Consider the following 24,536-nt stretch of genomic DNA (forward strand, 5'->3'; position numbering starts at 1 on the left):
CCAAGAGACATATAAAAATACGATAAAATCACTAATCATCCAAGAGATGCAAATCAAAACAATGTGATAGCATCTCACACCTGTCAGAATCGCTATCATCAACAAATAGGCAAATGTAAAGTTCTAGTGAGGATATGGGAATGCAGACTTGCTGGTGGGAATGGAGTTTGGTGCAGCCACTGTGAAAAGCAGTATAGAGATTCCTCAGAAAATTAAAAATGGAACTCTCATTTGACCCAGTTAATCCCACTTCTAGGAATATATCCCAAGAAATGAGAAAGAATATATGCACCTTTATGTTCATAGCAACACAATCTACAATAGCCAAGATTTGGAAACAGCCTAAAGTGCCCATCAGCAGATAAGTGGATTAAAACAACAACAACAGTAGCCGAGACCGGTTTGGCTCAATGGATAGAGCGTCAGCTTGGGGACTGAAGGGTCCCGGGTTCGATTCAGGTCAAGGGCATGTACCTTGGTTGCGGGCATATCCCCAGTAGGGGATGTGCAAGAGGCAGCTGATCGATGGCTCTCTCTCATCGATGTTTCTAACTCTCTATCTCTCTCCCTTCCTCTGTACAAAATCAATAAAATATATTTTAAAAAACAAAACAAAAACAGTGGTACATCTACACAATGGAATACTCCTCTGCTATAAAAAAGGAAGAACTCTTACCATTTGCAACAGCAGTGATGGACATGGAGAGCATTATGCTAAGCAAAATAAGCCAGTTGGAGAAAGATGAATATCACATGATCTCACTCATTTATGGACTACAATGAATAACATAAACTGATGGAGTGGTCTTGTGTGGAAGATGCTCCATGTGGCCCAGAAGCACAATCCCCTTGCACTTCCAGGGTCAGGAATCTAAGGTTCTGAAGATTCTGTTTCTTTCTCTCCTCCCAGCACCTCTATTACATTGCATAAAAATGAAACTAGACCAGCAGCTTACACCATACACAAAAATAAACTAAAAATGCAGAAAACCTGTCTCCCATTTCTTAGCATGTGTTCCTTTTTATTCAGTCCCTTTTCTGTCATTTGTATTAGGTAGTCTATAATAATAAAAAAGCAATATGCTACTTAGATCAGACAACTTCTGGATGTCCTTCCTGATGAAGCCGGGGCTGGAAGGAAGTCAGCTCAAGTCCCGGTTGCCTGCAAGTAGCATGAGGGAGGTTAGCCCAGGTCCCAGGTGCCTGCTGGCAGCCAGAGGAAGGAAACAGCCTGGGTACAGGGTGCCCGAGGGAAGCAGGTTTTGGCAGCCTGGGGAAGGAAGGCCCACTTTCGCATAAATTTTTGCGCAACAGGCCTCTGGTGTATATTATAAGAGTCTATATTCAAGATTTATCTTCAAATCTGTAAATTCCTTGCTCTACAGTTTCGATTAAATTTTTGACCAACCTAGTGGCCATTTTAGCTATTGTACTTTTCATCTCCTGGATTCAATTTTAGTCCTTTTTAAGAATTTCTATCTCTTTTTAAAAATATATATTTTATTGATTTTTTTTTTACAGAGAGGAAGGGAGAGAGATAGAGAGCTAGAAACGTCGATGAAAGAGAAACATCGACCAGCTAGCTCTTGCACACCACCCACCGGGGATGTGCGGCAACTAATGTACTGTACATGCCCTTGACCGGAATCGAACCCGGGACCTTTCAGTCCGCAGACCGACTCTCTACCACTAAGGCAAACCAGTTTCGGCAAGAATTTCTATCTCTTTATTGTTTTCTTTTCTTGATGAGATATCCTCATTCTTCCTTTTTCTCATTAGGCCAGCTGATGTTATATCTTTCTGTGTGTACTCAGTGGCAGCATCATTAACCACACAAACGTAAAGCTATATCAAACAAACGTAGAGTTGGGGTAAACAATGTGTGTGTTCTTCTAGTCATGTTTACTTTTTATAATTAAATGTTGCAACTTTGATTCTCACAGCGCCACCATTACAATATATAAGCTTTGGACTTGTAGAAAATGCTGTGTCATATGTATTTACTGCATGTGTTACCTGGCCTTTGAATTTAAGTATTTGTACACTGCTGAATTAATGATTATAGTAGGAGAAAAGTTAAATACTCATAATAACAAATCACCCAAAGCTCACAGAGGAATTGGAAGCTACAGAGCATGGCATCACACCCTGGAATATGAGGATACTGTAACTCTACGCTGCATTTAGTTCTGTTTGAGCAACAGCCTCTGTAATTGAGTTGTACTGACCATCCAATAAAGGTATGAAAATCTGTCCTTCTTGGTGTCAGGTGAAACAATATGCTAAGAATATCTGGGCCTAAATTAACTTACCCTAACATGATGAGAAGATTCTTCTGATTGATCTCTCATAGCTTACATGTTTCAAAGCTTCAATGATAGAATAAGGCTGCCTGGGTTCAAATAGCTCTTGTTCCTGACTAATGGTGTGACCTTATAAAATTTCAACGTTTTAAACTGCTGTTTTATGATTTGTGAAGAGTGAATGAATAGGTATAAGAAGAATAAAGTTGTTATAGGGCTATTTTTAAGTCATGAAAATCGCATTATTAATCTACTACTTTAAGTATTCACCTATTAGTCTATTTCTAGTTTAATCTTGCTCAATATAGGTATTATTGTCTTATAAGGTAAGTTTTTTAAATGTGTCCATTTGTTCTTATATTCTGTTTTGTTCTTAGTTAAACATTTAATTGTGGTATTGAAATCCACAATTTGGTTTGTGAGTTTTATTTTTTTTAGGGTTTCCCTCCTCAACTCAGGCACATAAGAGAATTTTATATGTTTTCTGAATTTACATTAGTTTTAGAGTTTATTTTTGCATAATCAAATTTTAAATTCACCTTTATTGATAATATACTTATCATGAAAGGCTATTTACCTTTATTCTCACCATATGATGAGCAATTTTCTCATCTCTATCAACACATATTTGGCTCCATCTTAATTCTCAATAAGATAGTCCTTTAAAGACATCTGTAAACATTTTAACCCTTATTTTCTTCTTTATTGATTCAAAATTTTTATCTATAAAATTGATTATAACTTTATTTTGCATGTGGTTTAAGAAGGTTAATGTCTATTTTTTTTACTACTGATTGTCAAAATAGATCCAATACTGGCAGACTTGCACTTACCATAAATATGATAATTCTTTTTGAAATTGAAATTTTAGTGTTTTTCAGCACTCATGTGTTCAACAGTGATGTTAGATTGTAATTAAAGAATAATATATATTTATAATTATAGACAAGTTAGTATTTTTGAGTTGTTAAAAGTTACCTATATATAAAACTGTAATACATTTTTCATTAAAATGTGCACATTTTTTTAAAAACTCTTGATGTGTACACCATTTTTTAAAGCATTCACTTTTGTAAATAAATATAATGAAAACAGCATAGAATGTTCTTGGACAGTTTGACAAACATTATATAGCAAACATACATGTAAATACTGCCCAGTTAAAAAAAATAGAAAATGTCACACCTGAAGCAAACTTTTAGTTGCATTGCTAATCAGGTGACTCTTCCTCCATTAAGTTAAAGATAATGTACTTTTAATGGAAGAGTTCTTACTTTTTTCTTGTTTTTATATATAAAAAAAAAAAACCAATATACTCGATTTCTGCCTCTCTTATTAAGCTATATGTTATAAGAAATTATAGCATTGTTATTGTTTATCCTAATTGTGTACTCAAGATTTTTACAAGGCTCGGTCACATTGTTCTAGGTCAGTGTTTGCCAAAGTGTGGTATGAGTACCCCCAGGGGTACAGGAAGAGTTTGGTGGGGGTATGCATTGCACCAGAGTTTGGTGGAAATATGCACTGCACAGTGCTTAGCTGCTCCTAATTCTACGTTCTCATGAGTACGAGGGGTACTCAGCGTTACAAAAATTATAGAAGGTGTACACATATGTCAAAAGTTTGGGAAATACTGTCTAGGTGAATATTTCTCTAATTATTAGAAACATAGTGAAGTAGGGTTTCATATGGTTAAATTTTAAACTCTGAAGCATCTAATTGAATTTTTTACTAATTTTCAATTAGAATGTTTGTGTTCTCATGATTGAGTTCTGTGGATTACATTTTTGGATACTAGCTTTTATCAGTGATATGCGTAATAAATAATTTGCTCAGTGGCTTGTATTTTCTGTCTCTTTAGGATGTTTAGACAAGCAAATGCTCTAAATATAATATAGTACATTTTATCAGTTTTTAAATTCATTGATGATGCTTTGATATTCTTGAGGACACATTTTCTTATCTAAAGAAATAAATTGTTTTTGTATTATCATATGATAGCTGTATGGTTTTCTCTTTCTATACATTTTATTTAATCTACTAGAATTTTAGATTTATGTATGAGGAAAGACAATAATGTAATTTTTCCCATGTAGATATCATTTTTTTCCTCTGATTTGATACTCATTAAGAATGACGGTCATTTCCCTACTGGTATACTAGTACAATGCTACCTACAATAATGTAGTAGTTATGATAAATAGTTCTTCAAAACAGTTATTTTTGTTTCTAATTATTTTCTGTAGAAAATTTTTTATTCTGAAACCATAATTTAAGATTCATACATAATATACTATGACCTAGGTGATTGAAACAAGTGGTAATTACAATAAAAGGGGAGGGGGGGAAACACTTCAAGTTACCTCTTATCCTGAAGATTTTCTTTTCTAGTTATAGTTATTGTGGAGAGGGCCTTATGTTAGATCCATAGCATTGTTCTAGTTCTGAGTCTTAGTTCTGTATATGTGTTCAAACAAATTTAATATTTTCCTTACTATATCAGCTTGCCCACAAAATAAATAACTTTGAACCTTACTTACATTAAATTTTTATTTAACTTTTACACTAATAATTCCTCAAAAGCTTGTCTTTCTACAAAGCTTTTAGGTCTGTACCCAAATCTATTTGTATGTCTATATCACTTTCTTTATGTATAAGTGTTTTTTCAAAATTATGGTATATTAGGTAATAATATGCCTCAGCATTACTGAAAATAAAAAGCCAACAAACCATATTTTATAGGAAAGTAAGAAAAGCTAGTGTCACTATGTCCACTATAACGAACTGTTTCTAGTCATACTTTTATAAATAAATATTTAGAGAGATTTTTCTGTCAATAAACTAGAAATATTTGACAATGTCAAAACATTTCAAAAAAAAATTTATTTCTCACATTGTTGCTTCCATCCCAGACCATGGCCTTCTCTGAACTTCTTCAACATATGGGAAACTTTGGAAGATACCAAATTATGCTTGCCATTTCAATATTATCAATAAGTCTACTTTTGCCCATTCAACACTTGGTGGAAAACTTTTCTGGGGCCATTCCTGCTCACCGTTGCTATGTCCATCTCCTTGACAACATCACATCTAAAAGCAAGCTTCCAGAGAACATAACCATGGAGGCTCTCCTGAGAATTTCCATCCCAATGGGAGTAAAAAATGAGCGGGAGCAATGTCATCGGTTCCGTCAACCCCAGTGGCAACTTTTAAACTACAGTGATTTGGCCATAAATACTACTGAACTGGAGACAGAAGCATGCTTGGATGGTTGGATCTATGACCAAAGTATATTTACCTCCACTATTGTAACCCAGGTATGAAATAATGCAAAAAGTCACCAATCAGTAATTTTCCATTTATAAGACTACAAGAGGCCCAGGGCGTGGATTCGCATACCAGTGGGGTCCCTCAGTTTGGCCTGTGTCCTCCCACAATTTGGGACTCCTCAAGGGATGTCAGACTGCTGGTGTTGGCCTGAAACCCACAGGGCAAGGAGCCTATGGGGACTGGGCTGAAGGCAAGGGAGGAGCCAAAGCCCAGGCACCACACTACTCCTGCTTATCCCAGCCTTGCTGAGCCTGCCACTGCCAACACCACATGGTAGTGCTGCTATGGAGGCAGGAGAGGCTCATACCCATTGGTCAGATGAGTGGTGCTCCAGTTGTTGGAAGCACACTGACCACCAGGGGCCAGCTCCAGCTTTGAGTGGCTGCTCCGTGGTGGTCAGTCCACATGATAGCCACCGGTTGACCAGTTGTTTGGTCGCTGAGGCTTTATATATAAATATATATAAATTTTATGGTGCTTTTAGGGTTAAGATATGTTACCCAGATAACAAAAATATTTAAATATATAAAGGACAAGAAAAGAGGAACGTGTAATGAAGTGTTATCACTCAGGGACTGTATTAGTTTTTCAGTCTATCATAATAGAGAAGAATCATTATGGGAAGCAGGCACACCAATGTTTAAGTCCCCACTTTGGCAATTACTTGCCATGTGATCTTAACATTGTTTTGAACTCTGTAGCCTCCATTTCATTTAGTTCTTTTTCTGAGGACTTCTCCTGTTCCTTCATTCGGGACATCTTTCTTTATCTCCCAATTTTGCCAACTATTTTGTGTCTTCACCTTTCTTACCAGTCATGATGAGTCTTCTTTAAATCCTTGGTTTTAAGCTCTCTATTAAGCTAGTATTCAGTTGGCTATTCAGATGAATTGTTCTAAAATTTATTTATAATTCTGATTTGTTCCTAGAAGGAGATGTATGTGGCTTCCATCTTCTCCACTGTCACCTTGGATCTATTCATTATTTCTTTCATCTTTTTGTTCAAAATTTCAGATTTCTAGTATAAGAAATAAGTGAAACTCCTTAAAGTATAAAATAATCTATTGCAAATACCTATTTGAATGCCTCAGAAAACACTTGATCTAATGTATTTTCCCATTAGAATTTGCTACTCAATGTTGTACATCTCAGAAATGTAAATTTTAAACATTACGTATTCTGATCACATATCTAAGGCCATAATTAATTTATCTTCCCTTCAACGTTTTACTCAAAATTTTAATAATCTTATTATAAATCTTATATGAGTGTCTAAATTGATATTTCCACTTGTAATGCTATCAAACCAGTCAAATCACAAACTGTATTTCCATTATTTTAATGGACTTTTATTTTTATTCCCCTATATATTTATTCTCCTCTGATATGTTTTAAACACTACCATAAAATTTCTTTTCTTAAACAGGAATTCCTACTGTGCTTAAACATATCAAATTATGTGTCTTAGTATCTGTATTCCAGTAAATAATTTGAATCATTTGAAATATAAGATCTCTCCATTTTAATATCAACTTACAGTTATTTAATCTCCATAAATTATCCCTATAATTATTGGCAACTTTCATGAATGGAATAAAATCCAATGGCATAAAAGAGTTGAATCCTTTTTGCCTAATGAACACTTATGATGCTCACCCTTTCCCCACAATCTTTCCATCACTTTCATACTGGCATCAAGTTTTAGATTTATTACACTTTTCCACAAAAACAATTCCTGTCCTTTCAGATTATTTTAGTTCCTCCATTAACATATCACTTTCATATTTCACTTTTATTCTCATTTCCATTAATCTCAGAAGTATGTGTTCCATACTTCTCTGCCCTCCATAGATTTTCAAACCTTTAACAAAGCATGTATTAGCTCCTCATACCACTTAGAACAAACTGAGCATTTATGAAATGCACTTATACTATATTATAAAGTATTTTGCAACTTTTAAATATATTTTAAGCATACATCTCCCATTTTTCAAGTACAGATCATCAAAATGATTTGTTATCTCCTACTAAATAATTTTATAACTTGCACGTTCAGTTTCAGATTGTTTGTGACATTTGATCTATCTCATTCTCTCTTTTTTTTTCAGTGGAATTTAGTATGTAAATCAAAGTCACTCAAATTTTGGTCACAGGCCATATATTTTTACGGTTACTTATTGGGACCTCCTCTAGGTGGCTATATTTCTGACAAGTAAGTCTTATATTTTGTTTCATAAGTGACCGAAGATATATAATGCATATATTTTCTAAGATTACAACATTTAAGGCTGAAGATGTAGAAAGTGACAAAAGCAGCTTTATTAAGAAAGTAGATATTCTACATACCGTGTTTCCCTGAAAATAAGACATCCTCCAAAAATAAGACCTACTTACAGGTTTTCTTCTGAGTGAAATATAAGACATCCCCCCACAAATAAGGCCTTCTAGGCTAAACATGAGAGATTTGGTCCACTGATTCTGAAAGAAATGGAGTTACAAGAAATTCACCAGGAAATTCAGGAATTGGATTGTTATGATGATGTGGCAGAAGATAATGACATGATTGTCATTGAATAAATGAGTAAATTCCTGATACTGTAGAATTCACAGTTTGTTTGCTTTGTGTTGACAACTACCTTACTACTGTACTGTATACAGGTAACAAATTTCCTTTATTTTCATTTAACAATAAATGTGTACTGTATTCATCTTCAGGGAAAAATAAGACAACCCCTGAAAATAAGACCTAGCACATCTTTGGCAGCAAAAATTAATATAAGATACTGTCTTATTTTCGGGGAAACAGGGTAGTTGCAGCTTGGATCCAGGCTAAATGCCAAACAGTGTTGAATGAGTCTTTCATCATTTGAAAGGGGAGGCTTCAGATTTAGTTTGGGTTGTTTTTGAATCACATTCTAGGATGATTTGTGTGCAAGGCTTTATCTGAGATGGGATCCAAGGAGACATGAAGTGGTAAGTAGGAAGGGAAAGGAAAGTATAATACAGGCAGTCCTCGGGTTACTTCGGACTCGACATATCAATATATCATTTGGTGGTTACATCACCATCTCTCATCTATTTATATTAAAAAAAAATTTCCGTCATTTCAACGTATGTACATATGTGCTTTATGTTTATTATTTACTGTATTTGCCACAAGTAAAGGTCAGGAATTGTTATCTCTCTTTTAAATTTTTGATACTGTGTCACTTTTCATTGCTGTGTGTGAGCTCCATGTGAGTGATGCAGTTGCTCATGTGGGTGGGTTTTGACTTACAGCGAAAACCACATTACTTAGCACCATAGGAATGAATCTCACTGAGGATCTGCTGTATACCTAAGCAGGTTACCGTATGGGAACCTGAGCATCAATCCCTTTGTGGTCTTCTGGGAAATGATTAGCATGCCTCAGAGTAGTGCCACCTATAAGGTAAAGAAAATGGTGTACAGCATGTCCTGGCACTGAGAATCTTCCCTGTGCCAAACTACTTCATCTCTGTGGCCAGAGAAAGCTCTTTGGTGTTGGATACAGCTCCTTCACCACAGAAGACATTTAAAGGTATGAGAGAACATTGAGTAATAACGTAATTGGCAAGGTACCAGGATCATCTGCTACAATATCACAAAGACTGTGATGTTACTTTTAGCTAATAATTCAAGAAGCAAAGCTAATGGTGTAATGCTAAAAATGACAAAGAGGTTTTACAGGGAGATTCACTGCATATAAAGGAGAAAATAAATTAGTTGGATAGAGTGCATAGAGCAAAACGTATAAAAATCAAGATTTTTGAAATGATTTCAACTCAACCATATTAAGTTAGATAGTATATTTATACAGCAAAACATACTTGAGTTATTGGTATTGTTTAGACATAACAGAAATATTTAGAAAAACACTGTGCAAATATCTTCACTGGGTAGTCAGAATGTGATAAATGAATATATATAGAAACGCTTAAAAAAAGGATTTATGAGGGATATTGGAGATATTATGATGACCTGATAAAGTTATTCAGAAGATAGGGAAAACTTTATGAATTAGATTTGAGAAGAGTCAGTCCAATGAACCATCAACAAAAGCTACTATTTTTCCATACATAATTAAATACTAATATTTCTACGATATGTAAAAACTATTCTGATCACACCGAACTTATTCTTTTGGGAAAGTGGTATATTTATTAGGATGTCTCCATAGAATGGGATACCCATCATGAGAAGAAAAAGGAACACAAAAGAGCCATTATCTTCCAAGCTGGAAATTCTCAGAATAATTCATACAATTTTACAATGGTATGTAGACTTTTATTTTTTTTAGATTGCTTGCTCATTCTACTCATTTCCTCTTAGATTTGGCCGGAAACCTGCATTGTTGGCTTCTTCCCTGTTGGCTGCACTACTGGGCACTGGTTCCATTTTTGCCCCAACCTTCCCAATTTACTGTGTAATTCGATTTCTTTTGGCAGTATCACTGGGAACCATATACAGCGCATCTCTTTCACTTTGTAAGTTTGACTTTTTTGTCTTCTCTTATCTAATTTTGTCATGTTTCTAGCACACTTTGTAAGATTTATGTCAATGCATTTTCTTTAAGTTGTAGAATGGATGCCATCTAATGTCACAGCCATGATTATAACAATGAGGGCTCTGGCTCTAAGCACTGGACAGGCGCTACTGGGTGGACTGGCTTATTTCTTACGAGATTGGCGCATGCTACAATTGTCCATTTCTGTTCCTTGCTTTGCCTTTTTCCTATCCATATGGTATGTAGACTTTTGTTTGTTTCCCTTGTGAAGATTGGGCATGAAAGCTTCTAAATAAATATGAAAACTGCTGGGAATAAGAAAAACAATGCAGAAAAGGACACAATAGATAAATCTTAGAAGTTCAAGGAATAGATTAAATTAATATAAGCAATTAAAAATATAAATTTCTTAGGTTCACACCCATTATTATCACTGTTAAGGAAATAATTAATGGAGAGTATGTTTGTTTGAGAAATATAAAACTTGTATTAATGAATGACAATATGGAAAAATTAAACCTTGCAAGAGACAGGATGGAACCCCATTAAGGTTGAGGCAGGGGGATCTTGACGGTCTGAAGCTGGCAGTAGTTCCTATGATTTGAAAAAAAAATGGGGACAATAGCTTATGGGGCATCAGAGATGTCTGTCTCTTTTTGAAAATTAAAAATCAAAAATTAGAAATGCTGTTTTTAAATCTGAAAGTAATATAAATACAAAATATCAAAGATAAAATTTTAAAAATAAATTAAGTTAAATGCTGAGAAATGAAAATAACCTGAGTTCTTTCAAAGATAGAGAGGCATCATGTTCTCATGAATCCCACAACTGAATGGAATCTAGGTCTCTTTGAAGTCTTATTTATGATTGATTTCCTCTCCTATTTCAATGTCTCTGCCTTAAAGGTGGACATCAGAGTCTGCCCGTTGGTTGATTATATCTGGCAAGCTGGACAAAGCACTCAAAATAATGAGGAGAGTAGCCCATATAAATGGGAAGAAAGATGTTGAAGAGACTCTGAATATTGAGGTAAGGAAAAATATAGGAATGTCTTGAAATTTTTCTTTATCAAGGCAAACTCAATATCAATAAACTGTACTGCCACAATGAAAGCAAAAACAAACCAAAAATGAATGTAAATATACACAAAGATATTGAACTTTTTTTTTTTATTAAGCAATTAATCCTCTCAGAAAAGAGCAACAAAAAATTCACTGCTGGAGATAGCCTGGCTAATAGGATATTGTTGTGACAAGAAGATAACTCTATATAGATTTATGAAAAATGAAAACATGGAAGTTTTTCATGAGTTCAGAAAAGCTCGCTTAGTTATTAGATGATGGAAGTGGTATTGGTATTATCCCAATACCTTTCATTGTTCCCTATAAGACTTTAGAGGACCTATCCTCTCAAATGTCTTTGTGAACCATGGTTTTAATTTAAAGGAAAACATTAGAAAAACCTAACCAAATGGCAAAGGTACTAAGATCCTTTAGTAAGAGAAAAGCTCCATTAATAATTTTTCAACATGGATTTATAACTGAATAACTGATTCCAAGGCTAGCAGGCTATGATGATTGAATAATATGATTCTAAATAGTAATAGCCTATATTTCAATATCATAGTAAATACATTAAATGCGGAGTGTAACTTAAATGGGTAAGCTATAGGCATTCTTCATGAGAAGGATTACATGTTGTTATTGTTTTTACAATTGGACTTGATTCCATCACATAAAGTTATTACACCACAAAACGTAAAAACTTGAAGAAGTCCATTGTTTTCTTCCTTGTCCTCATAGGAAGATATTTATGGAAAAATAGATTACAGAGACCTGAAAGATGGGGGCTGGCAGGATGAAGGTCAGGGAAAGCATATGAGTAAGTGAGGGGATGAAAGGAGAGTGTGTAGATGTGTGTGGTATCTGTGTGTGAGTGAGTGAGGGACAGTAAAATCTGGCAGGAGCAGCAGGGGCTGACAGACCAGGCTCTCTTAGTCAGTGAGAAACTGCCACCACGTAGGCTCTCCCTGGACTGTGGGACTTGGAAACAGAACCCACACCATCTTGAAGGGGAGAGCAACCTCTTCTAGGAACTCATCAGCACCACCACCCAATCAGGCCTTTGACACTGCCCACAACCTGACCTGACTGGCAGCCACTCCAGCTAAAATCATGCTCCCCATCCACAGATCCGAAGACCCTGAGACCTCCACCTCCAAAGGGGCATCACTCCTGCATCAGTAAGTGCAACCTCCCGCCTCTCCAATGGCAGATATCCTACACCATAGTACCATGTTTCCAGCGTGCAGGACTCCTGGGCACACAGGCAGCTCTTGGGTGATGCTATGAGCCTCCATTGGCTTCACAGGGGAGTTTTACCAAACATTCAAAGAGGAACTAAAACCAATCCTCCTCAGACTATTCAAAAATATTCAAAAGGAAGGCACACGTCCAAGCTCTTTCTTTGAAGCCAACATTACCCTCATTCCAAAACCAGAAAAATGCACGACAAAGTAAGAGAATTACAGGCCAATTACCGTGATGAACATTGATGCTAAAATCATCAACAAGATTCTAGCAGACTGGATCCAGCATTACATTGGAAAGATCATACACCATGAACACGTGGGATTTATTCCAATGATGCAAGGCTGGTATAATATCTGCAAATCAATAAATATGATACAACACACAAAGAAACAGAGAAAAGGAAAAATCACATAATCTATTGATGCAGAAAAGGCATTTGACAAAGTCCAATACTGTTTTCTGATAAAAATGCTCAGCAAAGTGGTAATAGAAGGATCATACTTCAACATGATGAAAGACTGATATGACAAACCTACAGCCAACATTATACTCAATGGGAAAAAATTAAAACCATTTCCCTTAAGAACATCAACAAGACAGGGATGCCCACTTTCACCACTCCTGTTTGACATAGTACTGGAAGTATTAGCCAAAGCGATCAGAAAAGAAGAAATAAAAGGCATCCAAATTGGAAAACAAGTAAAAACTGTCATTATTTGCAGATTACATGATACTGTACATAGAAAACCCTAAAGACTCCATCAAATATTATTATATTTAATAAATTAATTTGGCAATGTAGCAGGATTCAAAATTATTGCCAAGAAATCTTTGGCATTTTTATACACCAATACTGAACTTACAGAAAGAGATTTTTAAAAAATCCCATTTACCATTGCACATACAAAAAAATTTAAGATACCTAGGAATAAACTTGAATAATGAGGTAAAAATCCTCTACTCTAAAAACTATAGGACATTAAAATAAAGAGATAGAGGAGGACATAAGCAGATGGAACAACATACTGTGTTCATGGATTGCTAGAATTAACATCATTAAAATGTCTATATGATCCAAAGCAATCTATAGATTCAATGCACTCCCTATTAAAAAACCAAGAGCATATTTCACAGATCTAGAAAAAAACACACCAAAAATTCATCTAGAATTTAAAAAAGACCCCAAATAGCTGCAGCAATCCTGAGAAACAAAAACAAAGCAGAAGGGATCTCAATACCAGATATCAAGATGTATTACAAAGCCACTGTTCTCAAAACTGCCTCGTACTGGCAAAAGAACAGACATATAGATCTATGGAATAAAATAGAGAACTCAGAAATTGACCCAAACACTATGTTCAATTAATATTTGACAAAGGAGGCAAGAACATACAATGGAGTCAATTCAGACTCTTCAATAGATAGTGCTGGGAAATTTGGTCAGACACATGCAAAAAATTGAAACAGACCACCAACTTACACCACAAAAATAAACTCAAAATGGTTAGGAAAAAGGACTTAAACATAAGATGAAAACCATAAAATATTAGAGGAATCCACAGGCAGCAAAATCTCAGATATATGCCAAAATAATATCTTTATTGACACAGCTCCTAGGGTGAGAGAAACTAAAGAGAAAATAAGCAAATGGGACTACGTACATAAAAATAAAAAGCTTCTGCAAAGCAAAAGAAATCATCAACAAAACAAGAAAATCTACTGCATGGCAGAACATGTTTGCCAATGTTATCTCTGATAAGGGTTTAATCTCCAACATTTACAGGGAATGCATACAACTTAACAAAAGGAAGACAAACAACTCAATAAAAAAATGGGCAACAGACCTAAATAGATACTTTTTGAAAGAAGACAGAAGGCCAAGAGATATAGGAAAATACACTCAAAGTCACTAATTATCTGAGAGATGCAAATCAAAATGACAATGATGTACCATCTCATACCTGTCGGAATGGATATCATCAACAAATCAACAAATGACAAGTGCTGGTGAGGATGCAGAGAAAAAGGAACCCTGATGGGAATACAGAGTGGTGAAATCACCATGGAGAACAGTAGTTTCCTCAAAAACTAAAAATGGAACTCCCATTTGACCCCCCGTGATTCCACTTTTAGGAATACATTCCAAGAAACTAGAAACACTAATCAGAAAGGATATATGCATCCCTATGTTCATAGTGGCACAATTTGCAATAGCTAAGATTTGAAATCAGCCTAGGTGCCCATCAGCAGATGAGTAGATTAAAAAACTCTGGCACATCTACACAATACTATGCTGCTGTAAAAAAGGAAGGAACTCCTACCATTTCCAACAGCATGCATGGAGGTGGAGAGCATTATGCTTAGTGAAATAAGTCTGTCAGAAAAAGATAAATATCACATGACCTCACTTAATTGTAGATTAAATGAACATAAGCCAATGAACAAAAACCAATCTAGAGACAGAGAAGCATGGATCAGATGCTCAAACCTCAGAGGGAAGGTACAGGAAGTTGGGGGTAAAGGGCAGAGATGAAACAAAGGACTTATGCATGCATAGAAGCATAAGTGATGGACACAGACAACAGGGAGTGAGTGGGGGGGGCAGGATTAGCGGGTGGGAGGTCAATGAGGTATAAAAACACATGTGTAATACCTTCTTACCTAATAATAGACAAACATGTAAATTTACCATACCTTCACTATGCCCATAGCCAGAGTGACTCTGAAAATTAACCCAAAAAAGATGGCGGTTACTTTGCATACATAGGCGCCCAGCAACTGTGTCCCAGGAACATCCTGGCACCCAGGTCATTGTGAGGTAAGGCCTGTGCAGGAGCAGAACACCTGTGATCAATTGCAGGGAACTGGAGCTCCGCTCCTGTCCAAGAGGCTTTTGGCTTGGGCAGGGGAGGAGTTGGTAATCAAAGGGATCTGGAGAGCCCTGCCCAGGCCTAAAACTTCGGCCTGGGTCTTTAGGCCTGAACAGGGCCTAGCTCATGATTGGTGTGAACTATAGAGAAAACACCTTTTCTGACTGCACATTGGCTAAGCTTTCTTTATGACACGGGTATTATTCTTAGTAACTTTGGTAATAAGAATCTGAAAAAGTGATCTAGGGTTTTTCCATCACATTTCTGCAGAAAAAAAGATGAAGGTTAACTACTGGAGGGTTAAGAAATATCATATCCTGCCCTAGCCAGTTTGACTCAGTGGATAATGCCTAAGTCTACCGACCACAGGGTCAGAGTTGGATTCTGATCAAGGACATGTACCTAGGTTGTAGGCTCCTCCCTGGCTGGGGCCCAGATCAGGGCTCTACAGGAGGCAATCAATCAAAGTGTTCCTGTCACGTTGATGTTGATCTCTGTCTTTCCCTTTCTCTTCCACCTTCTCTAAAAGTCAATTGAAACATCTCCTCAGGTGAGGATAAAAAAAGAAGGAAGAAAGGAAGAAAGAAAGGAAGAAAGGAAGGAAGGAAGAAAGGAAGGAAGGAAGGAAGGAAGGAAGGAAGGAAGGAAGGAAGGAAGATAGACAGAAAGACATATCCTATGAAAGACACATCTTGAAAATGCCTAAAGAAAGTTGTCATTTTTTCTTGGTGAAGGAACTGGAATCCTGTGGATGAAAACACCTTGGTGGCTATGGTGACTGGCAGTGGCTGTAGCATGGGGTGATGGGGCCTTCCCCTGATTAGCCAGGTTGCCTCCCACAAAGGGAGGCCAGACTCTGGCTTAGGCCCGCTCAGTAGGACATCCCCTAAGCCATCAGTAGGACATCACCTGAGGGTTCCTGGTATGTGAGAGGGGGCAGGTTGCACTGGGGAACTCACCACACCCAATGCACAAATTTCATGCACCGGGCCCCTAGTAATCAATAAAGAAAAAATGTAAGTCAGACCTAGCCCCCCGAACACGTGCAAAAAAAAATAAAAAAAATAAAATAAAATAATTGAACTGTATCAATAAACTAAGACTTGGAAGTATTCCTAATTCATAAAGAAATAGCCCTGGAATATACACATATGACTAGTTCTGCTGAAATATTCACAAATACATGAAATACTGTAACACACCTTGATAAAAATGATATTAACAGTAGCTATTTAAACTTGTGTAAGATTCAACATGCTTTGTTACTTAACCTCATTCAGTCTTCCTCCTACCCCCTCCCCTTTAGAGCAGAAGTAATAATAATGGTTTAACTTTCACATAGGATTTGTACATTTTCAAGTGATATAAAAAGTTCAAAATAATTTATAATGTATAAGAGAGCAATGCATAATTTTGGGTGTAAGAAGACATTTCTTTAGCACAGAAATTATATTTCTTTTGTTCTTCGGTAGGATTATAAAATAATGTGGAGAATATAAACTATATCATGAAGGCTTCCGGCAAGTCCCCCCCCCCTTTTTTTTTCTTTTACCATTAATGCGTTTGAATATGTTTCAAATACCTTTCACTTTGAAGGTTTTACAATCTGCAATGAGAGAAGAACTCGCTTTGCTCAAACGTAATTCCAAGAAAATAAAGGTCATGGAAAGTCCCATCGTGTACAAGACAATCTTCCTGCTGTGTTTCCTGAGGTTTGTCTTTTCTCTTCATTTTGTGACTTTTAGATAACCTCTAGAACAATGCCTTCTGCCTAGTGGAGTGGTCGGCAAACTCATTAGTCAACTGAGCCAAATATCAACAGTACAACAATTGAAATTTCTATTGAGAGCCAAATCTTTTAAACTTAAACTATATAGGTAGGTACATTGTTATAAACTTAATTAGGGTACTCCTAAGCTGGCCTTTGCTAAAAACTCAAGGGGCCAAAGAGCAGCATGTGGCCCCAGAGCTGCAGTTTGCGGACCACTGTAGGGGATGCCAGTACTGTATTTTAAGTCGCAGGACTATGCTCACCTTCTTGCTAAAATACACACTCTCTATGTGATATTGGGTAAATTGTTTCCCCTCTTTCATTATAAAATTGTGATATTTATTTCAAAATGTTGCTGTGTAGTTTGAACATACAATCTTCAACAAATATTTTATGTAACCCTTATTTTTCCATTGTTTTTATGAACACTATACACCCAGTAGTGTGCAATATAGATGAAACCCCATGTTGTCATTAAATATGCTGTATTTTTTTTAAAAAAAATGTATTTTTTATTGATTTCAGAGAGGAAGGGAGAGGGAGAGAGAGATAGAAACATCAATGATGAGAATCATTGATTGGCACCCTGTTAGTTTCTGCCTGATCTCTGTAGGCCAGACTGAGGGACCCCATGGGTACACAAACTATGCACTGGGGCTCTAGTCTTCTAATAAGTAAACTGCTTATCTTTAGAGAAGATTCATAACATGTATAAATTATAGATAAACATGTTGAGCAAGACAGTGGTCACCATGTAAAATAAGTCTTAAGCCTCTATTTATCCAGCTTTAGTGAGTAACATTCCACCTCTTGGAAGTAAAAATCCCAGTGATAACTTTTGTCCTCAATATCAAACAGGTGGTTTAGAACAAGTACATTCATCTTCCTCACTTCATTTGATCTTTGTGCTTTTTGAGGAAGTGGGGTATAATATCACTGTATCTTTGACTAAGTATCTATAATTTTCATAGGCATGTGTATTCACAATGAATATATAATGTTCAAAATGTAGCTGTTTTTAAAGTGTCCATTAATTTTCTATTCTCTTTTACAGATTCTGTGCAATTTTCTTAGCTTTTGGAGTGTTCTTTGATCTAAAACATTTAGGGAGCAATGTGTTCATGTCTCAGGCTCTCCTTGGAGCTGTGGACTTCCCAACAAAATTTCTTTCTTTCTTTGTAATCAAGTTCCTTAAACGCCGGCCTTCCATCGCTTCTTCCCTTTTCTTTGGTGGATTTTTTATCTTAATCCTTATATTCGTGCCCAAAGGTGAGAATGCAAGTTTCCAGAAAAATGTTTGAGAATTTTAATGTGGCTTCAAATTCTGATTCCAAGAATATAATATTGGAAAATGAAGTAATATAACAATTTCAGAACAGGGGAAAATTATAAACTCATAACTGTAGAAAATACTGAAAAATATCACATATTTTCCATACCATGTATGTTGTTTTTCTAATAATCATCATTAACTTTGTCATTCTCATTCTGGATTAAACATAAATATACTGGATTAACAATTATGTAAAATATTAGGCTCTTAGTAAAACTCTTAGTAAAATCAATAAAAATATTCTTATTCATGTTACATATACTCATTAAAAGGGGGGGGGGGGCCATTACAAATAATTGATAGTAGATGAGGTTATGAAAGCCAGGTAATTTATGCATTCTTTCACTTAACCTCACAGATATGCCTATCATACGGCTTGGACTTGCTATGTTGGGTAAAGGATTGATGGCAATATACTTCAGCACTGCTATGATCTATAATCATGAACTCATACCCACAGGACTCAGGTAAGCCACTGAACTCTCCTTACTAAGACTACAATTGAGAGTTTCCTAGAATTAGCTAGATACTTAAATAAGTCTAAATGAATTCTGTACTCAAAGGAACTTCAACTAATTTCTATTGTGATTTAAAAACCACCCCTGAACCCTAATCAGTGTGTTCAGTGGTTAGAGCAGTGGTTCTCAATCTTCCTAATGCCACAAACCCTTTAATACAGTTCCTCATGTTGTGGTGAGCCCCAACCATAAAATTATTTTTGTTTCTACTCCATAACTGTAATTTTGCTACTGTTATGAATCATAATGTAAATATCTCTGTTTTCCGATGGTCTTAGGTCACCCCCGTGTAAGGGTCCTTTGACCCCCTAGGGTCATGACCCACAGGTTGAGAGTCGCTGGGTTAGAGCATCAGTCTGAGCACTGAAGGGTCTTGGATTTGATTCCTGGTCAAGGGCACATAGTTGGGTTGCAGGTTTAATCCTCAGCCAGTCAGGGTTCTTGTAGGAGGCAACCAGTTGATGTATCTCTCTCAAAGACGTGTCTCTCTCTCTCTCTCTCTCTCTTTCTGTCTCTTTTTTTCTTTCTCTCCCCCCCCCCTCTCTCCCTCCTTCACTTCTATTCTCTCTAAAAAGCAATGGAAAAAAATATCCTTGGGTAAGAGTTAAAAAATAAAAAAAAGTAAAAACCATCCTTGGCATAACTTTTGGTTTAACCCACGGTTAGTCTAGAATACTTTTTTTTTTTTCAAAATTCTGATATTTTTTTAAGTAATCATATCTACTTGTCCCCAGAGATTTCCCATTGAATTCCTCTTATCTTCACAAACACATTCATAAAAAAAAAAACCCTACTAAGCTTTCTTTCCAAACTATGATCTTAGTTACTAGATTATTTCAATTCCACCCTGACTTTGTCTTACACAGCTAAATTTTTTTGTTAATGCTCAGTCCCTTAGACACAGTTAAATACTTTTGAATGTTGGCTCTGAATTTAAACTATAACATAATTTAAACTGAATCATTACTAGAAAACTGTATCTAGTCATTGTAACATCCTAATCACTAAAAGGGTTTCACAATATATCATAAACCAGAGTAATGCAAGTTTAATGGGATTTCAGACTCAATGTTCTACTCAATCACCATGTGAAACCTCTACCCATTTTTTTGTTACTCCTCTCTGGAGGATAATTTTTCCACTGATTTTTAGAGAGAGTGGATTGGAGGGCGAGAGGTGAGACAAAGAGAGAAACATTGATGTATGAAAGACATAACCTGCAACCCAGGTATGTGCCATTAAGTGGGAATTGAACCGTGATTTTTTGCTGCATGGCCCGATGCCCTAACTACTGAGAAACAGGCCTGGATTCTACTCATGTTTTTAATGTTAGAGATCTATCTATTCATTTTTAAGAGTGAATGTGAATACACTAAATATTTAATGGATTCTGTATGAAACTCATGATAATCTCTCAATAGAATGGACTAAATTCATAGATAAAGAAATAATATTCTCTTGAGATAACAAATATTCCAAAGTGGATGCATTCCGAAGTCATTGGGAAACACAGGGTTCCAAAGTAATTTATCTGTATATAAAAGGCACATAATTATACATGTGATATAATTAACATTTTGGTGCACCTCCTCTCAAAAGGCATATAGTTCATTAAAATAAAACACATTTATATACAAAAAGAGGAGGAGAAGGAAGTAAAAAAGGAAAAGAAGAAATGGAGAGGACTGAAGAGCAAGAGGAGGAAGAGGAATAAACAGAGAATAAGATTTAAGAAATTTCTATGAACTAGACATAAATATCGGCCCTTGACAATAAGTCCATTAACACAAAAAAAACAGGGCTTTCTTCCATAGACCTATTTTATTAGTCAGTGACAATAAATAATAAAATATAAATAATAAGGAAATGCCACCTTTACATACATGGTCTAAAGCAGCTGTCCTCAACCTGTCACAGAGGACTCCTAAGACCATTGGAAAACACAGATATTTACATTATGATTCATCACAATTATGAAGTAGCAACGAAAATAATTTTATAATTGGGGGTCACCACAACATGAGGAACTGTATTAAAGGGTCATGGCATTAGGAAGGTTGAAGACCACTGGTCTAAAGGACATTAACAGTGTTTTTCATTAGACCAAGAATGAGGGATGGGTGAATCAGCAAGAGAGGTTAGAGTAGGCCTCATTCTTTCTGGATAAGCATTCAAATTGTGATCCAAAGGCCAGCATGTAAAGTTAGCTAAAGGAAACAAACAAACTTATACCACTTGTTGTCTAGAAACTCAAAAGGCCAGTGTAATTGACATTTAACATTTAAGGGGAGAAACACTATTATGAGCACCAAAGTTGGCAATATGGTAATGACCTCAGGAAGGCATTTAGATTTCATTTCCAGGCCAAGGAGAATCCCTATATATAAAGTAGAAAACAAAAGCAATTGCAAATTGTAACTATTTATCTTGTCTTTATTTACAATATAGCATGCACATACTTTAAACCAAAAGAACCCAGTGAGAGAAAGATGACCTTGTGTTCAAGTTGTCAAGAAAGGCTTAACAAACAAGTCTCCAGGAGAACAAAAAGATTTACTTAAACAATGTTTTCTTATTCTCAAGGTCCAGAGGAGAGGGCTTAATTATATTCGTGTCTGGTCTGGGCGCATCTCTAAGCAGTCTAGCATTAATCACAAGGCAGTATTTTGAACACTTGCCAACGATTCTGTATGGAACTTCCCCCATTGTGGCCGCCATCTGTGTCTACTTCCTACCAGAGACTTTAAACTTTCCACTTCCAGACACCAACCAGGATGTAGAAAGAAGGTAAGAAACATGGCATATTTTGTTTGTTAGCTTTTCTTTGAAAAATAAGTGGGGTTTCTTAAAAAAAAAAAAAAAAAAGATCATGTGATGAACTGGAAAAGAATAAAATAAGTTATTTTTCAACATGGTTGAAAAAATCCCAGTATAAGTGATGATATGGTGAATATTGATTTTAGAAGTCAAATATTTGACATTGAACCTGGTAGACCCTATGACTCATCATAACCATTTGAATGTGCTAAAAGTAAAGTTGTATAGCTCTAGCTCCGAACCTTAAAGAAGCTGAGAGTTGGATGTTCATTCAGAATTCCTGGAAATTTGCCCTACCTGGTTTGGCTCAGTGGATAAAGTGATGGGTCCTGGGTTCCATTCTGGTCAGGGGTGCATACTTCAGTTGCAGGCTCCTCCCATCCAGGCCCTGGTTGGGGCTCATAGGCAACCAATCAATGTGCTTCTCTCACATTGATATTTCTCTCTGTCTTTCCCCCAGAACCCATTGAGAGAAAGATTTCCACTCTCTCTAAAAATAAATGGAAAAATATCCTTGGGTGAAAATTTAACAAAAGAATTCCTGAAAATATAACACATAGGTTTTGGCTCCAGAGTCTCTTCTGGTAATGGCATTATTTTTTTTCTACAAAAATAGGACCCCAAGGCAAGGAATCATGACACTGTTCTTGGGTGTACAACTGTGCAATTTATTTGGTGGTGGTTGTTTTTCATCTTCTCGGCATTTATCAGTAATGAGAATAATTTAGCAAGCCACTTCAGCAGATTGCTGTGAGCAGATGATGAGGGGGGTGTATAACTACCCAATGAAGTACAATTAAGTTGTATTATTACCTATTTGCCACCATATCCAACATTTACAACGAATTCTGTCATCCCTGTTTCTTTCATTACAGGTACAAAAACTATAAGGAAACAAGTACCAATAAAGAAGAGACCAATAACCTCCAAGATACCACAGAGTGTTAATATGGTCTTCAGACTGCGTCCATGAAATCAGGAGCTTGTTCACATTCATCCTCCTTAGAGCAAACACTGAGATATGTCCTTATTATGTCAATTCATGACCCACTCTTTATGGCTTGGAAGAGCATTTAGGATTTCCTCAAGTCCACATGAGGAAAACCTCTGGATTTGAAACCAGAGAACGCCGATTCCAATTCATGGGCAGAAACTTACTAATCATTAAACACTGAGCAAGTGTGTGTCTCCTCAGGCTTGCTGCTTCCTTTGAAGTGGGATATTGAGATCTGCCCTTGTTACCTTACAGGGTTATTGTGATGACAGTGTGAATAAAGCATATAAATAATTTCAAAATATAAAAATTGGAAAATGTTCCTGTAAGGAATAAAATGTTGCAGTACCTTAAACTGTTTGTTTTTGACATTTTGTTTGAGAGTTGCTGTTCTTTATAGAACCGGCTACTATTTATTGTCATGCAGACCAAATTTCATATATTAGCTACATTTCCCTGCCTCCAAATCAAAATTTATTTCTAAAAGCATGAAATGAGCACCATTTATGTGCGAATCATGTATCTGTCACAAAGAAAAAAGGACCCAACACAACATCTATCTTCAATTTCCATTTAATATTTCTTATATAAAATAAATTCTGAATACTTTATCAAAAAATACTTAAATTTGCATTCTTTGACTATGCATTGAAGACTAATGTTCTTTTTTTAATATATTTTATTGATTTTTTTGCAGAGAGGAAGAGAGAGGGATAGAGAGTTAGAAACATTGATGAGAGAGACATTGATCAGCTGCCTCCTGCACACCCCACACTGGGGATGTGCCCGCAACCAAGGTACATGCCCTTGACCGGAATTGAACCAGGGACCTTTCAGTCCACATGCCGACCCTCTATCCACTGAGCCAAACCGGTTTCAGCTGAAGATTAATGTTCTTGAAGAGCAATCAAAAATAGTAATAGTCATTTTAAATTTGCTATATGACTATTTACTATTATTACATATTGTAGCTTCTAAGTAGAAATAAGTTTAGTACCATAGTCAGTGGAGGAAAAGTTAAAAAAAATTGATAAGAACAGCATATGAAAGGTAAATAATTTTAGTAAATACAAAAGTATATATTTTTTAATTTTAAAAAGCTAATTGAATATAATTGTTTGGAGCCACAAGAGTAATAATTTGTTTTGGAGTTTACAATAAGCTAGGAGCCCAGTGAGTGACTTGAAATCACGTGGCACTACCCACACTTGAGTCGCCAGTCCTGCCCTGCCTCACAGGCCCCTGCTACCCTACCCCCAACACTGCATGTGTAATCTCCTCCTGTCCAGTCAACCCATTACAGCATCCTGGTTAATTAACATATTTCTCTATTTTATATATATATATGTAGAAGTAAGTTATATGCAACAACAGTAATGTGGACACACAAAGAGAAAAATATAGCGATATAAAATTCCTATATATAATATGTGCTATATTATTTGAAAGTTAGCTATGAAAAATTTAAATGCATTAAAAACATTAAAACACTAAAATAACATAAAAATACATAAAGATATTAACTATGGTTTCTAGCTCTCTATCCCTCTCTCTTCCTCTCTGTAAAAATCAATAAAAAATATATATTTTTTTAAAGGACACTTTAATATCCATCAAACTGAACATATCTGGGATCTGAACAAATTACACTAAATTAAAAACATACTGCATTCATACTGACTAGGTCCTCTGAACACAAATTTCATTAAAAACACACAAAACTAATAATAATAACAAAAACATTTGTGAACTGTTTCTATATAG

The 24,536-nt window shown here is 35.8% G+C and overlaps 1 protein-coding gene across 1 annotated transcript; it reads left to right on the top strand.

Moving 5' to 3' along the window:
- Positions 1–5,218: 5,218 nt before the first annotated feature.
- Positions 5,219–22,726, top strand: LOC118718565 (solute carrier family 22 member 10-like). Its single transcript, XM_036437415.2, has 10 exons — positions 5,219–5,620; positions 7,741–7,844; positions 9,983–10,137; positions 10,227–10,395; positions 11,063–11,186; positions 16,936–17,051; positions 18,165–18,379; positions 18,802–18,910; positions 21,545–21,748; positions 22,654–22,726. Exons 1-10 carry the CDS (start codon positions 5,219–5,221, stop codon positions 22,724–22,726), a joined length of 1,671 nt encoding a protein of 556 aa, XP_036293308.2.
- The last annotated feature ends 1,810 nt before the right edge of the window (positions 22,727–24,536 follow it).

The sequence above is a fragment of the Pipistrellus kuhlii genome, unplaced genomic scaffold (genome assembly GCF_014108245.1).
Source record: "Pipistrellus kuhlii isolate mPipKuh1 unplaced genomic scaffold, mPipKuh1.p scaffold_m20_p_14, whole genome shotgun sequence".
Taxonomy (NCBI): Eukaryota; Metazoa; Chordata; class Mammalia; order Chiroptera; family Vespertilionidae; genus Pipistrellus; species Pipistrellus kuhlii.